Source organism: Salmo salar, chromosome ssa20 (assembly GCF_905237065.1).
Source record: "Salmo salar chromosome ssa20, Ssal_v3.1, whole genome shotgun sequence".
NCBI lineage: Eukaryota > Metazoa > Chordata > Actinopteri > Salmoniformes > Salmonidae > Salmo > Salmo salar.
The window spans coordinates 45949450-45965243 of NC_059461.1; the positions used below are offsets into that span (position 1 = coordinate 45949450).

At 43.9% G+C, this 15794-nt stretch overlaps 1 protein-coding gene across 7 annotated transcripts in view; it reads left to right on the plus strand.

Moving 5' to 3' along the window:
- Positions 1 to 15794, plus strand: part of LOC123729160 (myeloid leukemia factor 1) — a 32664-nt gene that overhangs the window by 3114 nt on the left and 13756 nt on the right. For 4 of the 7 annotated variants that reach the window (XM_045703357.1, XM_045703352.1, XM_045703354.1 and 1 more), the window contains exons 2-3: positions 7281 to 7289; positions 7400 to 7562. In XM_045703357.1, coding sequence (XP_045559313.1) covers positions 7437 to 7562 — 126 coding nt within the window. In that variant the 5' untranslated portion in view covers positions 7281 to 7289; positions 7400 to 7436. The remainder of the gene's footprint in view (positions 1 to 7280; positions 7290 to 7399; positions 7563 to 15794) is intronic. The other 3 variants (XM_045703358.1, XM_045703353.1, XM_045703356.1) reach the window with 1 other exon arrangement.

Sequence of the window (15794 nt, forward strand, 5' to 3'; positions counted from 1 at the left end):
CAATTTAGCATTAACACTGGAGTGATAGATGTGCAGATGATGATGTGCAAGTAGAGATACTGGGGTGCAAAAGAGCAAAACAATAAATAACAAAATGGGGATGAGGTAGTTCGGTGTGCTATTTACAGATGGGCTGTGTACAGGTACAGTGATCGGTAAGCTGCTCTGACAGCTGATGATTAAAGTTAGAGCGAGAGACATTAGTTTCCAGCTTCAGTGATTTTTGCAGTTCGTTCCAGTCATTGGTAGCAGAGAACTGGAAGGAAAGGCGGCCAAACGAGGAGTTTGCTTTGGGGATGACCAGTGAAATATACCTGCTGGATCGCGGGCTACGGGTAGGTGTTGCTATGGTGACCAGTGAGCTGAGATAAGGCTGGGTTTTACCTAGCAAAGATTTATAGATGACCTGGAGCCAGTGGGTTTGGCGACAAATATGAAGCGAGGGCCAACCAATGAGAGCATACAGCTCACAGTGGTGAGTAGTATATGGGGCTTTGGTGACAAAACGGTGACAAAACGGCACTGTGATTAGACTGCATCTAATTTGCTGAGTAGAATGTTGGAGGATATTTTATAAATGACATCGCCAAAGTCAAGGATCAGTAGGATAGTCAGTTTTATGAGGGTATGTTTGGCAGCATGAGTGAAGGAGGCTTTGTTGCGAAATAGGAAGCTGATTCTAGATTTAATTTTGGATTGGAGATGCTTAATGTGAGTCTGGAAGGAGAGTTTACAGTCTAACCAGACACCTAGGTATTTGTAGTTGTCCACATATTCTAAGTCAGAACCTTTCCAGAGTAGTGATGCTAGTCGGGTGGGCGGGTGCGGGCAGCAATCGGTTGAAGAGCATGCATTTAGCTTTACTAGCATTTAAAAGCAGTTGGAGGCCATGGAAGACGTGTTGTATGGCATTGAAGCTCATTTGAAGGTTTGTTAACAAAGTGTCCAAAGAAGGGCCAGATGTATACAGAAGGGTGTCGTCTGTGTAGAGGTGGTTTAGAAAATCACCAGCAGCAAGAGTGACATCATTGATATATATATACAGAGAAAAGAGTTGGCCCGAGAATTTAACCCTGTGGCACCCCCATAGAGACTGCCAGAGGTCCGGACAATAGGCGATTTGACACACTGAACTCTATCTGAGAAGTAGTTGGTGAACCAGGCGAGGCAGTCGTTTGAGAAACCAAGGCTGTTTTGTCTGCCGATAAGAATGCGGTGATTGACAGAGTCGAAAGCCTTGGCCAGGTCGATGAAGACGGCTGTACAGTACTGTCTTTTATCGATGGCGGTTATGATATCGTTTAGGACCTTGAGCGTGGCTGAGGTGCACCCATGACCAGCTCGGAAACCAGATTGCATAGTGGAGAAAGTAAGGTGGGATTTGAAATGGTTGGTGATCTTTTTGTTAACTTGGCTTTCGAAGATTTTAGAAAGGCAGGGCAGGATGGATATAGGTCTATAATAGTTTGGGTATAGAGTGTCTCCCCCTTTGAAGAGGGGGATGACCGCGGCAGGTTTCCAATCTTTGGAGATCTCAGACGATACGAAAGAGATGTTGAACAGGCTAGTAATAGAGGTTGCAACAATTTCAGGTGGATAATTTTAGAAAGAGAGGGTCCAGATTGTTTAGCCCAGCTGATTTGTAGGGATCCAGATTTTGCAGCTCTTTCAGAACATCAGCTGTCTGGATTTGGGTGAAGGAGAAGCGGGGGGGAGGGGGCTTGGGCAAGTTTCTGCGGGGATGCAGAACTTTTGGCTGGGGTAGGGGTAGCCAGGTGGAAAGCATGGCCAGCCTTAGAAAAATGCTTTTTGAAATGATCGATTATCGTAGATTTATTGGTGGTGACCGTGTTTCCTAGCCTCAGTGCAGTGGGCTGCTGGGAGGAGGTGCTCTTATTCTCCATGGACTTTACAGTGTCCCAAAACGTTTTGGAATTAGTGCTACAGGATGCAAATTTCTGTTTGAAAAAGCTAGCCTTAGCTTTCATAACTGACTGTGTATATTGGTTCCTGACTTCCCGGAAAAGTTGTATATCGCGGGGGCTATTCGATGCTAATGCAGTACGCCACAGGATGTTTTTGTGCTGGTCAAGGGCAGTCAAGTCTGGAGTGAACGAAGGGGTATATCTGTTCTTAGTTCTACATTTTTTGAATGGGGCATGCTTATTTAGGATGGTGAGGAAAGCACTTTTAAAGAGCTACCACGCATCCTCTACTGACAGGATGAGGTCATTATCCTTCCAGGATACCCGGGCCAGGTTGATTAGAAAGGCCTGTTTGCTGACTTGTTTAAGGGAGAGTTTGACAGTGGACCCATTACTGACGCAGGCAATGAGGCAGTGATCGCTGAAATCCTTGTTGTATTTAGAGTAGAAGTTGGTCAGGATGATATCTATGAGGGTACCCATGGTTATAGATTTAGGGTTGTACCTGGTAGGTTCCTTGATAATTTGTGTGAGATTGAGGGCATCTAGCTTAGATTGTAGGATGGCCGGGGTGTTAAACATATCCCAGTTTAGGTCACCTAACAGTACGAACTCTGAAGATGGATGGGGGGCAATCTATTCACATATGGTGTTCAGGGCACAGCTGGGGGCTGAGGGGGGTCTATATCAAGCGGCAACGGTGAGAAACTTATTTCTGGAAAGGTGGATTTTTAAAAGTAGAAGCTCGAATTATTTGGGCAGAGACCTGGATAGTATGACAGAACTCTGTAGGCTATATCTGCAGTAGATTGCAACTCCGTCCCCTTTCGCAGTTCTAACTTGTCGGAAAATGTTGTTGTTGGGGATGGAAATTTCAGCATTTTTGGTGGCCTTCCTAAGCCAGGATTCAGACACGGCTAGGACATCAGGGTTGGCGGAGTGTGCTAAAGCAGTGAATTAAACAAACTTAGGGAGGAGGCTTCTGATGTTAACATGCATGAAACCAATGCTTTTACGGTTACAGAAGTCAACAAATGAGATCGCCTTGGGAATGGGTGTGGTTCTGGGGGCTACAGGGCCTGGGTTGACCTCTACACCACCAGAGGAACAGAGGAGGAGTAGGATAAGGGTACAGCTAAAGGCTATAAGAACTGGTTGTCTAGTGCGTTGGGGACAGAGAATAAAAGGAGCAGATTTCTTGGTGTGGTAGAATAGATTCTGGGCATAATGTCCAGACAAGGGTATGGTAGGATGTGAGTACAGTGGAGGTAAACCTAGGCATTGAGTGACGATGAGAGCGATTGCGTCTCTGGAGGCACCAGTTAAGCCAGGTGAGGTCTCTGCATGTTTGGAGGGTGCGACAAAAGAGCTATCTAAGGCATTTAGGTCGGGGCTTGGGGCTCTACAGTGAAATAAAACAATAACTAACCTAAACAGCAGTAGACAAGGTATATTGACATTAGGGAGAGGTATGTGTAGCCGAGTGATCATAGGGTCCAAATGAGCAGCAATGGGTGAGTCAGGGAGCTGTTCGGTAGTTGCCACTACGCTAGGCAAGCTGGAGCTAGCGGGCCGTGGCCAGCAGATGGGTCTTTGGCGACGTCGCAACTGAAAAGTCTGTTGAAACCACCTAGGACGATTACGTCGGCAGGCCAGTCGTGATGGATCGGCGGAGCTCTGTGTCGGCAATAAAGGGTCCAGGCCAATTGGCAAAAGAGGTATTGTAGCCCAAGAATTAGCTGGTAGACCTCTTCGGCTAACCGGGAGATGGGTCTAGCTCAAGGCTAACTGGTGCTTGCTTCGGGACAGAGGCGCTAGCCAGGAGTAGCCACTCGGATAACAGCTAGCTAGTTAGGATGATCTGGTGTAATGGTCCAGAGCTTGCGGTAGGAATCCGGAGATGTGGTAGAGAAAAAGCAGTCCGATATGCTCTGGGTTGATATCGAGCTGTGCAGACTGGCAGGTATTGACCGAGCTGAAGCTGGCTGATGTCCGAGTTAATGGTGAAGACTGCTAGCAGTGGCTAACTGACTACTAGCTAGTAGCTAGTTAGCTGGCTAGCTCCTGATGGGGGTTCCGGTTCTAAAGTATAAAAATAGCAGATCCGTACCACACTGGGTGAGGCGGGTTGCAGGAGAGTATATTCAGTCCGCGGCTGAGCCGTGACAATAACAGCACTTACAGTTGACCGGGGCAGCTCTAACAGAGCAGAAATGTGATGAACTGACTTGTTGGAAAGGTGGCATCCTATGACGGTGCCACGTTGAAAGCCACTGAGCTCTTCAGTACGGGCCATTCTACTGCCAATGTTTGTCTATGGAGATTGCATGGATGTGTGATTGATTTTATACACCTGTCAGGAACGGGTGTGGCTGAATTAGCTGAATCCACTAGTATGAAGGGGTGTCCACATACTTTCGTGTGTATCTTAGGCCTGGTCTAAAATCAGATAAACGTTACTGTACGACCCCCATCGCCCCATCTTCACAAACCGGCCCTTCCCTCGCAATGCCGGTTGGGTGTTCTTGTTATGACTATTTAGAAAAAAATCTATATATACAGTACCAGTCAAAAGTTTGGACACACCTACTCATTCAAGGGTTTTTCTTTATTTCTACTATTTTCTACATTGTAGAATAATAGTGAAGACATCAAAACTATGAAATAACACAAATGGAATCATGTAGTAACCAAAAAAGTGTTAAACAAATCAAAATATATTTTATATATATTTGAGATTCTTCAAAGTAGCCACCCTTTGCCCTGATGACAGCTTTGCATACTCTTGGCATTCTCTCAACCAGCCTGGAATGCATTTCAATGAACAGGTGTTAATTTGTGGAATTTCTTTCCTTCTTAATGCGTTTGAGCCAATCAGTTGTGTTTTGACAAGATAGGGGTGGATATACAGAAGATAGCCCTATTTGGTAAAAGACCAAGTCGAAATTATGGCAAGAACAGCTCAAATAAGCAAAGAGAAATGACAGTCCATCATTACTTTGAGACATGAAGGTCAGTCAATACGGAAAATGTCAAGAACTTTCTTCAAGTGCAGTCGCAAAACCATCGAGCGCTATGATGAAACTGTCTCTCATGAGGACCGCCACAGAAAAGGAAGACCCAGAGTTACCTCTGCTGCAGAGAATAATTTCATTAGAGTTACTAGACTCAGATTGCAGCCCAAATAAATGTTTCACAAGGTTCAAGTAGCAGACACATCTCAACATCAACTGTTCAGAGGAGGCTGCGTTCATCAAGGCAAAGGGTGGCAACTTTGAAGAATCTCTAATATAAAATATATTTAGATTTGTGTAACACTTTTTTGGTTACTACATGATTCCATATGTGTTATTTCATAGTTTTGTTGTCTTCATTATTGTTCTACAATGTAGAAAATAGTAGAAATAAAGAAAAACCATTGAATGAGTAGGTGTGTCCAAACTTTTGACTGGTACTGTATATTCCAGTCAAAATATATACACTGCTCAAAAAAATAAAGGGAACACTTAAACAACACAATGTAACTCCAAGTCAATCACACTTCTGTGAAATCAAACTGTCCACTTAGGAAGCAACACTGATTGACAATAAATTTCACATGCTGTTGTGCAAATGGAATAGACAACAGCTGGAAATTATAGGCAATTAGCAAGACACCCCCAATAAAGGAGTGGTTCAGCAGGTGGGACCACAGACCACTTCTCAGTTCCTATGCTTCCTGGCTGATGTTTTGGTCACTTTTGAATGCTGGTGGTGCTTTCACTCTAGTGGTAGCATGAGACGGAGTCTACAACCCACACAAGTGGCTCAGGTAGTGCAGCTCATCCAGGATGGCACATCAATGCGAGCTGTGGCAAGAAGGTTTGCTGTGTCTGTCAGCGTAGTGTCCAGAGCATGGAAGCGCTACCAGGAGACAGGCCAGTACATCAGGAGACGTGGAGGAGGCCGTAGGAGGGCAACAACCCAGCAGCAGGACCGCTACCTCCGCCTTTGTGCAAGGAGGAGCAGGAGAAGCACTGCCAGAGCCCTGCAAAATGACCCCCAGCAGGCCACAAATGTGCATGTGTCTGCTCAAACGGTCAGAAACAGACTCCATGAGGGTGGTATGAGGGCCCGACGTCCACAGGTGGGGGTTGTGCTTACAGCCCAACACCGTGCAGGACGTTTGGCATTTGCCAGAGAACACCAAGATTGGGAAATTCGCCACTGGCGCCCTGTGCTCTTCACAGATGAAAGCAGGTTCACACTGAGCACGTGACAGACGTGACAGAGTCTGGAGACGCCGTGGAGAAAGTTCTTCTGCCCGCAACATCCTCCAGCATGACCGGTTTGGCGGTGGGTCAGTCATGGTGTGGGGTGGCATTTCTTTGGGGGGCGCACAGCCCTCCATGTGCTCGCCAGAGGTAGCCTGACTGCCATTAGGTACCGAGATGAGATCTTCAGACACCTTGTGAGACCATATGCTGGTGCGGTTGGCCCTGGGTTCCTCCTAATGCAAGACAATGCTAGACTTCATGTGCCTGGAGTGTGTCAGCAGTTCCTGCAAGACGAAGGCATTGATGCTATGGACTGGCCCGCCCGTTCCCCAGACCTGAATCCAATTGAGCACATCTGGGACATCATGTCTCGCTCCATCCACCAACGCCACGTTGCACCACAGACTGTCCAGGAGTTGGCGGATGCTTTAGTCCAGGTCTGGGAGGAGATCCCTCAGGAGACCATCCGCCACCTCATCAGGAGCATGCCCAGGCGTTGTAGGGAGGTCATACAGGCACGTGGAGGCCACACACACTACTGAGCCTCATTTTGACTTGTTTTAAGGATATTACATCAAAGTTGGATCAGCCTGTAGTGTGGTTTTCCACTTTAATTTTGAGTGTGACTCCAAATCCAGACCTCCATGGGTTGATAAATTGGATTTCCATTGATTATTTTTGTGTGATTTTGTTGTCAGCACATTCAACTATGTAAAGAAAAAAGTATTTGATCAGGTTATTTCTTTTATTCAGATCTAGGATGTGTTGTTTAAGTGTTCCCTTTATTTTTTTGAGCAGTATATTTATTTATTTTAGATTTTAAAACATACATTGTACACCGAAATGAAGCCGCTCCAAACACCCCCATACCCTCCTGTTGTCCCCGGAGCGCCACCCATCCACCCTACATCTAGCTATGACTATTTTTACTATTTGCACACAGAAAAAAAAATGCCTTGCACTGATTTGATTGTATGACAGACAGTAAATTATGAAATGGTGAATGCCTGGTGTTAACAAGTTCCCTTCCTTCCTTATTTCCTTCCTTCCTTCCTTCCTTCCTTCCTCTCCCTCCACTTTCCCTTTTTCCAATCTACAGCTCATCAAGGTATGACCATTTTGTTTTTCACTCATCAGCACAGTCATCAATTCTGCAAAGAATTCAGCGGCTCTGGGAACATTTAGGCTGATTCAATCTCCTCTTCCTCTTCTCCACAGGGATCCATTCCAGGCACACAACACACATGTACAACAGATGATGCGGAGTTTATCAGAGCCCTTCGGTCGGGACTTCATGCCCAGTCTGACAGGCGGGTATGACAGGGGCCGCGTAGCCAGGGGCCAACCCAACACTAGCATGGCGCTACAGGAGGACCACAGGGTGAGAACCGATGCTCTGACTGTGACTCACTGACTGGGGTAGGGTAACTAGGGCTAATGTGTTGTTATGGTGACCCAGGTTTGGTCCCACACAATAATATTTCATTTGTAAAGCGCATTTCTCACACTCAGTTAGCATGACTCGAGTAGCCTTGGAGTATTGATATCGGCTAAACACATACAGATCCTAACCAGGATATGTCAGGTCAGGAGAGGGTTGTTGGTTTGAATCTCAAACAGGTGACTGCCTCAGTGCCTCTAGTTCATACCCTATCCTTAAGATGGTCACTGCTAACAGACATGTTTGTTCTATCATGTCAACCCAAACATTTGTCTGCACAAACAGATCTGGGACCAGGTTATGGTCTCTTGGCTTGAGAAACAGAAACTGGCAACCATACCTCCCAGTGCATTGTAGATTTTCCCAATTCATTCGTACTCTCTTGGTGAATGTAACAATGTACACTGAGAGTCGGGAAGCAAGTTCAGGGAGTGAATACTTTTAATAAATAATCGAACATAAACAAAACAAGAAACAAGAACAGTGCACCGACATGAAACAGAAACAATAACGCCTGGGGAAGAAACCAAAGGGAGTGACATGAATAAAAGCAGGTAATCAAGGAGGTGATGGAGTCCAGGTGAGTGTCAATAAGTGCTGGTGCGCGTGACGATAGTGACAGGTGTGTGTAATAATCAGCAGTCTGGTGACCTAGAGGCCAGAGAGGGAGTATACGTGACAGTGAAGGTGTGGAATCATATCCCTGTCCCAGGGGTTGGTCAGTTCCTTGTACTGACCTACATACTGTCCTCTTCATCTGTGTCAGTGAGTGAAAGAACCTAAACACCTGCACCACAACTCGTCCCCCTCCACCTTTCCCTGCCATTTCAGCGGCCAGCATTCAAACAAACAAGAACGCTGGCCAGCCGAAAGAGAAAAAAAGGAAAGGGCTTAGGTTTACTGTGATGGAAAATGGCCATGGACGTGTAACCGGATCCCCCCTGCTGCCGGGTCAGTCCAGCGATGCTGTACTGCTTATTGAACCTCTGCTGCTGATCTGCTGGGGCACTGCAGAGTGTGGTGGGTTGTAGAAGAACAACCCCCTCACCTTTCTGGACAGCTATCTTTGGCCTGAGGAGGGTATATTTAGAGCATTGTTCCACTGACCAACTGCTTTCTCACTCAAACACACCAATGACCCGAGCTGTTGAAAAGACAAGTCAACTTGAAAATAAGGGAGAGCCGCACACTCTAGGAGCTCAGATGCAAAAATGTAATATCCAACGTTTCGACAGCCAAGCTGTCTTCATCAGGGTAAGACAGCTTGGCTGTCGAAACGTTGGATATTACATTTTTGCATCTGAGCTCCTAGAGTGTGCGGCTCTCCCTTATTTTCAAGTTTTCTACTCCGCTAGCCAGCACCTCGCCTTAATAGGTGTGCGTTTCTTTTTCTTCTAGATTGAAAAGACAAGTCAAAACAGACATGTTTGGTTTCATAGCTGTTTGGCCCGTGGTCAAATGTAGCAAATCTGAAAGGACAAACTGTTCACGTTTCTCATGACATTGGTTATGAGTTTATCACAATATAGTTATGTTTTCACGTATGCTTGAATCCTGACTTGATATCCTCGTACATAATGTTTTCGTGCAATTCATCCATTGACATTAATGCATGATTGCCAAGTTAAGTGTGCGCAAAGTTAGGATTCAGTGTCTTGTGTGTAGTTAATCTTCTCTGTAATTATGAACAGTCCTGTTCCACTCCTGAATGACAGTTTCATGACAGTTAAACACTAGTCTATTTGCTCAGCTTTGCAATGCAGTTAGATACATTTTCTATCAGAAGGCAAATAGGCAATGTAGGCTAATGGGAAGGCCCCCCAAAACATGTTTTATACCCCTACCCTAGGTAGAACATAACACAACCATGTTTTTAAAAATCCCTAATGTCTCCCATTTATGAAATGGATAGTTGTGTACAAATATTTTTCTGCAAAAGTGGTTAGAAATGTTGATACACCCCCTAAACTCAAAAAGCACAGACAAATGCCTGGCTGGAGGGGGGTGGGCCACAGGCTCATGTAACCCAATATTGCAGGCTCTGATATTGCAAAAATGTGGAATACAAGTAGTCAGTTGTCTGCCCTACGTACACAAACAGCATTAGGATATCATAATGCATCTTGGAAATATAGACCTGTAAACACAGAGATACAATAGGCAGAAATGAAAACTATAAATACTTATGATGAATGTAAGCTTTACTTTTTGCTAGCTGATTCAATTATAATTTTCCATGTCAAATGTCTCTCATTCAGTTCTGTATCATCCTGCCGGACACAAAAACATACATTTACACATATTTTTTTATGTTATTGCTAGTGTAATCTGCTCTAAGGAAAGCAAGTGGGCTCCGACATCGGAATTAGTTTGGATTCTTTCATAATTGTGTACAACACTCATGCACTATGCATTGGGGCAGATAGCGTTCTCCTGGCATCTGCCAAACACAGATTCGTCTGTCGGACTGACAGATGGTCAAGAGTGATTCTACACACCAGACTGCTCCAGAGTCCAATGGCGGTGAGCTTTACATCATTCCAGCCTAAGCTTGGCATTGCACATGGTGATCTTAGGCTTGTTTGCGGCTGCTCGGCCATGGAAACCTATTTCATGAAGCTACCGACGAACAGGAGAACGCTACCTGCCCCAATGGATAGTGCCAACTGTAAAGTTTGGTGGAGGAGGAATATTGGTCTGGGGCTGTTTTTCATGGTTTGGGCTTGGCCCCTTAGTTCCAGTGAATGGACATCATAATGCAACAGCATACAATGACATTCTAGACAATTCTGTTCTTCCAACTTTGTGACAACAGTTTGGGGAAGGCCCTTTCCTGTTTCAGCATGACAATGCCCCTATGCACAAAGCCAGGTTCATACAGAAATGGTTTGAGGAGATTGGTGTGGAAGAACTTCACTGGCCTGCACAGAGCCCTGACCTCAACCCCATTGAACACCTTTGGGATGAATTGGAACGCCGACTACGAGCTAGGCCTAAGTGCCCGAGCTCACTAATGCTGTTGTGGCTGAATGGAAGCAAGTCCCCGCAGCAATGTTCCAACATCTAGTGGAAAGCCTGTCCAGAAAAATGGCTGTTATAGCAGCAAAGGGGAGACCAACTCCATATTAATGCCCATGATTTTGGAATGAGATGTTCGCCGAGCAGGTGTCCACATACTTTTGGTCATGTAGTGTATTGATGACATTGCACGCCAGCTCTTTTCAGGTGGCATTTTGGCTGTTGAATGGCCTACTGACATGTGGCAGTCCAATTCCATGGTGTCTCTGTCTGTAGTAACTGCCAGAGGGGGGACTGATGGTGGAGTGAAGCTATCGTGGACAGTTCTGGGAGATTCAGGATGGCATTGACATTGAAGAGGTGCAAATCCTATCATATGTGAAAGCCCAGTAAGTTGATGGCATTTTTTGTCAGTGAGTGTCAGGTTGTGTTGGTTCAATGTGGTGAACACCTGCCTTATGAGCTTGTCATCATATGTGGTTACATCCTCCCCATACCCCATAATGTCACCATGTTAACATGTATGGAAACCCCAGGGCAGACTGGGCATTTCAGGATGGCATTGACATTGGAGAGCTGCAATTCCTATGAAATGCAAAGGCCCACTAAGTCGATGGCATTTCTTGTCAATGAGTGTCAGGTTGTTGGAGCTAACGTAATTGCCAAGCCCCCCCCTACCCCATATTACAACCTATGTGTTCTGATAATTGCGTTGTTTGCACAAAATCGGATAGCAGTAAAGTCCACAAAGCATATTGCATGTACATTAACAGAAAGTTATATGACCTAAAGCATGGTCAAGCAAGTTAATGTTTCCGACATTTTCGGACTACCAAACAACTATTGATTTGGAAGTCACAAAGAAAACAGGAGCTGCCTCCACTATTCCAGCACCATTTCAACTTAAACATTTTCAAATCACCTCTGCTTAGTTTAATACAGTGACAACTAAAAGATACCAAAAACAATTTAGTCCAACTTAAGCTAATTATGATGTGGTTGTGCATGGTTCTGATTTCTGTGTGTGTGTGTGTGTGTGTGTGTGTGTGTGTGTGTGTGTGTGTGTGTGTGTGTGTGTGTGTGTGTGTGTGTGTGTGTGTGTGTGTGTGTGTGTGTGTGTGTGTGTGTGTGTGTGTGTGTGTGTGTGTGTGTGTGTGTGCGTGCGTGTGCGCGCATTCGTGCAAGTAGAAAAACATGTTGACTCACCCTGTTTGTAGAGTAACGCCAATGCCATTCTCCTCTCTTTCATGTTGACGAAACGGCCTATCACTCTGTTATACAGTACACTTGTATTTTTTGTTATCCTAGGCTAACTGGCTAAAATGCTTGCTCACTAGCCTAACTTCCATTCATGGTCAACGTTAGCTAGTTAAAATTAGCCTACATCTAGCTACAACTTCCATCCTCTCAGGCCAGGGGCACAACAATGTATTAATTAATGGGTGGATCAGAATCGCTGTTATAATCATTGGCCAGTATGGAGAATTAAGTAAAACCAAGTCCAAATCCCTATCCATCCATGGCTAATTTAGGAAAGGGACCATTTTAGCTAGCTAGCTAGCCTCCAGAGGACAACAACACAACGAGATGCAACAATTCAAGTTTTTCTGTTAATGACGTATGCTCTCAATGGGATTTGATAGTAGTGATGCCAAATCCAAGCTGGCTTCCCTTGACTCTTTTTTTTGGTGCGCCAGGACCATTCACAGTTGAGCTCGCTCAGTTTAGCTCACCGCTGATTGGCACATTTTTTATACTTTTTTTTTAATCAAGGGAGGCCAAATGCTCTCTGGCTTCCTTTGCCTACAATGCTACAGGCAGCAAACAATGTCATACTCGTTTGGACCAGACAGCATCAGATAGATGGCCTACACGTAGAGAGACAGAGGGGTGCTGTTTTGGTCGCTCGGATGCTTTCACCTGTGAGATACATTCAGCCTCTTGCGAATTGAAGGAAAATGATGAAACACAGAGAGACGAAAGATAGATTATTTTATATTTTTTTTTATATTTTGTTGGTCAATTTTGGGGGGAAGCCTGGCTTCCCTTGGTATCCATGAATACACGCCACTGCTGGATTGTACAATATTTCACCATTATTATGTTCAAAATTCTTCAAGCTGTGTTAAATTGGTTGTTGATCATTGGTAGATAACCATTTTCAAGTCATGCCCTAGATTTTCAAGCAGATTTAAGTCAAAACTGTAACTCGGCCACTCAGGAACATTCACTGTCTTCTTGGTAAGCAACTCCAGTGTAGATTTGGCCTTGTGTTTTAGGTTATTGTCCTGCTGAAAGGTGAATTCATCTCCCAGTGTCTGGTGGAAAGCAGACTGAACCAGATTTTCCTCTAGGATTTTTCCTGTGCTTAGCTCCATTCCGTTTATTTTTTATCCTGAAAAACTCCCCAGTCCTTAACGATTACAAGCATACTCATAACATGATGCAGCCACCACCATGCTTGAAAATATGGAGAGTGGTACTCAGTAATGTGTTGTATTGGATTTGCCCCAAACTTAACACTTTGTATTCAGGACAAAAGGTGAATTGCTTTGCCACATTTTTTGCAGTATTACTTTAGTGCCTTGATGCAAACAGAATGCATGTTTTGGAAAAACAGTTTTCTCCTATCACAGCCATTCAACCATGTAACTGTTTTAAAGTCATTGGCCTCATGGTAAAATCCCTGAGCGGTTTCCTTCCTCTCTGGCAACTGCGTTAGGAAGGACGAATGTGTCTTTGTAGTGACTGGGTGTCTTGATACACCATCCAAAGTGTAATTAATAACTTTGCCATGCTCAAAGGGATATTCAATGTCTGCTTTTTACATTTTTACCCATCTACCAATAGGTGCACTTCTTTGCGTGGCATTGGAAAACCTTCCTGGTCTTTGAGGTGGTCATTGAAAAATCATGTTAAACACTATTATTGAACACAGGGTCCATGCAACTTATTATGTGACTTGTTACGAAAATGTTTACTCCTGAACTTATGTTGAAAAACATTATTCCACTTTCACATTATGGGTTATTGTGTGTAGGCCAGAGCCAAAAAATCTCTATTTAATCTACAGCTATATTCTGTCCTCCTCCGTGTACATTGACTTCAATACAAAACCTAGGAGGCTAATGGTTCTCACCCCCTTCCATAGACTTAGTAATTATGATGACTTTCGGACGTTGTCCTCCAACCTATCAGAGCTCTTGTAGTATGAACTGACTTGTTGTCCATCCAATCAAAGGATCAGAGAACGAATCTAGTCATGAAATCATAAGCTACAACTAGCTTGCACTGCGGTGTATAAAGTGTGGTGAGTAGTTGACTCAAAGAGTGAGAAAGATAATAGTTGAACAGTTTTGTACAAATTAACTTCTTAAAAAATGAATAGAAGCAGCAGAGAGAGAGCGCTAGCTATATTTCATTGTACTTTTTTCTTCTTAGTTTACCTTTCACTTACTTAGCCTACTCAACAACCTAACTCAAACAAAAACAGAGAGGAATGCAATTTATGTTAGCTAGCTGGCTAAGGCTATCTAACGCTGCAACTCTTCCAAGTCAAGGTAAGCTTTGTGTTTTATTGATGTATTGCCAACGGGGCCCGTCATTGTAACTGCTACATTGTAACTTGCTGTACACTATTGCCTAATTGTACATATGATTTGGGGTTTACTAATGTGTTAGTTCTAGTTTGTTGACCATAACATTAATATGGTGACAACGAAGTAGGCTTTGATGCGTTAAGCGGTTATAGTATGAAGGTTTGGCTTGGAGAGGTTTTTGCGCCTTGTCACAGACAGCTGTTGTGTTGCGCACTGGAGTCCACAAGCGAAGGGAAAAGGTGAGAAGAGGAGAGCGTGTAGATGCGAGAAAACATTATAGAACGAGCAAAGTGATGATGCTGTTATGAAAGTGAACTGTGTGTGCGGTTAATCAGAGGTGTATTCATTGGGCCGATTCTATTGCAAAACGTTTCTCAAACGGAAAGCAACGGGGAGGGACCTACCTAAATTTGTCTAATAGAAACTCCTGTTTTAGTTGCAAAACGGATCAATCAAACAATTGTATTTATAAAGCCCTTTTTACATCAGCAGTTGTCACAAAGTGCTTCTACAGAAAACGAACCTAAACCCCCAGAGAGCAAGCAATGCAGATGTAGAAGCACATGGTGGCTAGGAAAAACTCCCTAGAAAGGCTGGAATCTAGGAAGAAACCTAGAGAGGAACGAGTCTCTGAGGGGTGGCCAGTCCTCTTCTAGCTGTGACGGGTGAAGATTATAAGAGTACATGGTCATTAAGGCCAGATCGTTCTTCAAGATGTTAAAACATTCATTGATGACCAGCTGGGTCAAATAATAATCACAGTGGTTATAGAGAGTGCAACAGGTCAGCACCTCAGGAGGTGCAACTGTTTGGACTAATGATTACACACCCCAGATCAGCTAGATGGAGGCAAGAGTGTGTAAGGCGGTATTGAATGTGTCACGGTCTGTCACCTTGATTTACTTACACTTGATTTACTTACATTACTTACATTTGTATCTCGACCTACGTTATAAACTTTTAGGCTAGGTTGTAGCAACCTCATGATGGGTGTAGGGCAAATTTGAGTATCATGTAGTAGGCTACTAGCCTAAACCTATCGATGTTACATTGAGTTGGGTGAAGGGAATATGAATGACAGTCATCCATTATGCTGTAATAGAAATAAGGCCATGCTCGTGAAGAAAAAATGGTTATCCCTAATCTTAATGGCACTAGGGTTGCAAAGCTACCCATAGTTTACCAAAGTTACCGGATTCTTCAGTAATTTTGGTCTATGGCAATCTATCATAACTTTTGTAATTTAGACTTGAATAACTTGAATATTATATATGAATATATTTTTTTAATGTTTTATATCTGTGCCATATTGTCCATGAGTTTCTAGTAGATAGACAATATGGTTCAAGAGAAAATAGCCTAATTAATGAAAAAAGCATCTAATCAACAATGGCATTATTTCAATTAACTCTGCAACTCTTCCAATATTGCCTTTTTCCACAACTGCATCCACCATTTTAATGCAAACACATTGACAACAAAATGAATGCATGCTGACGTCGTAAAATAAACTGTGTAAAACAAATACAAAGGATGTTTTGCTGAAACCCTCATG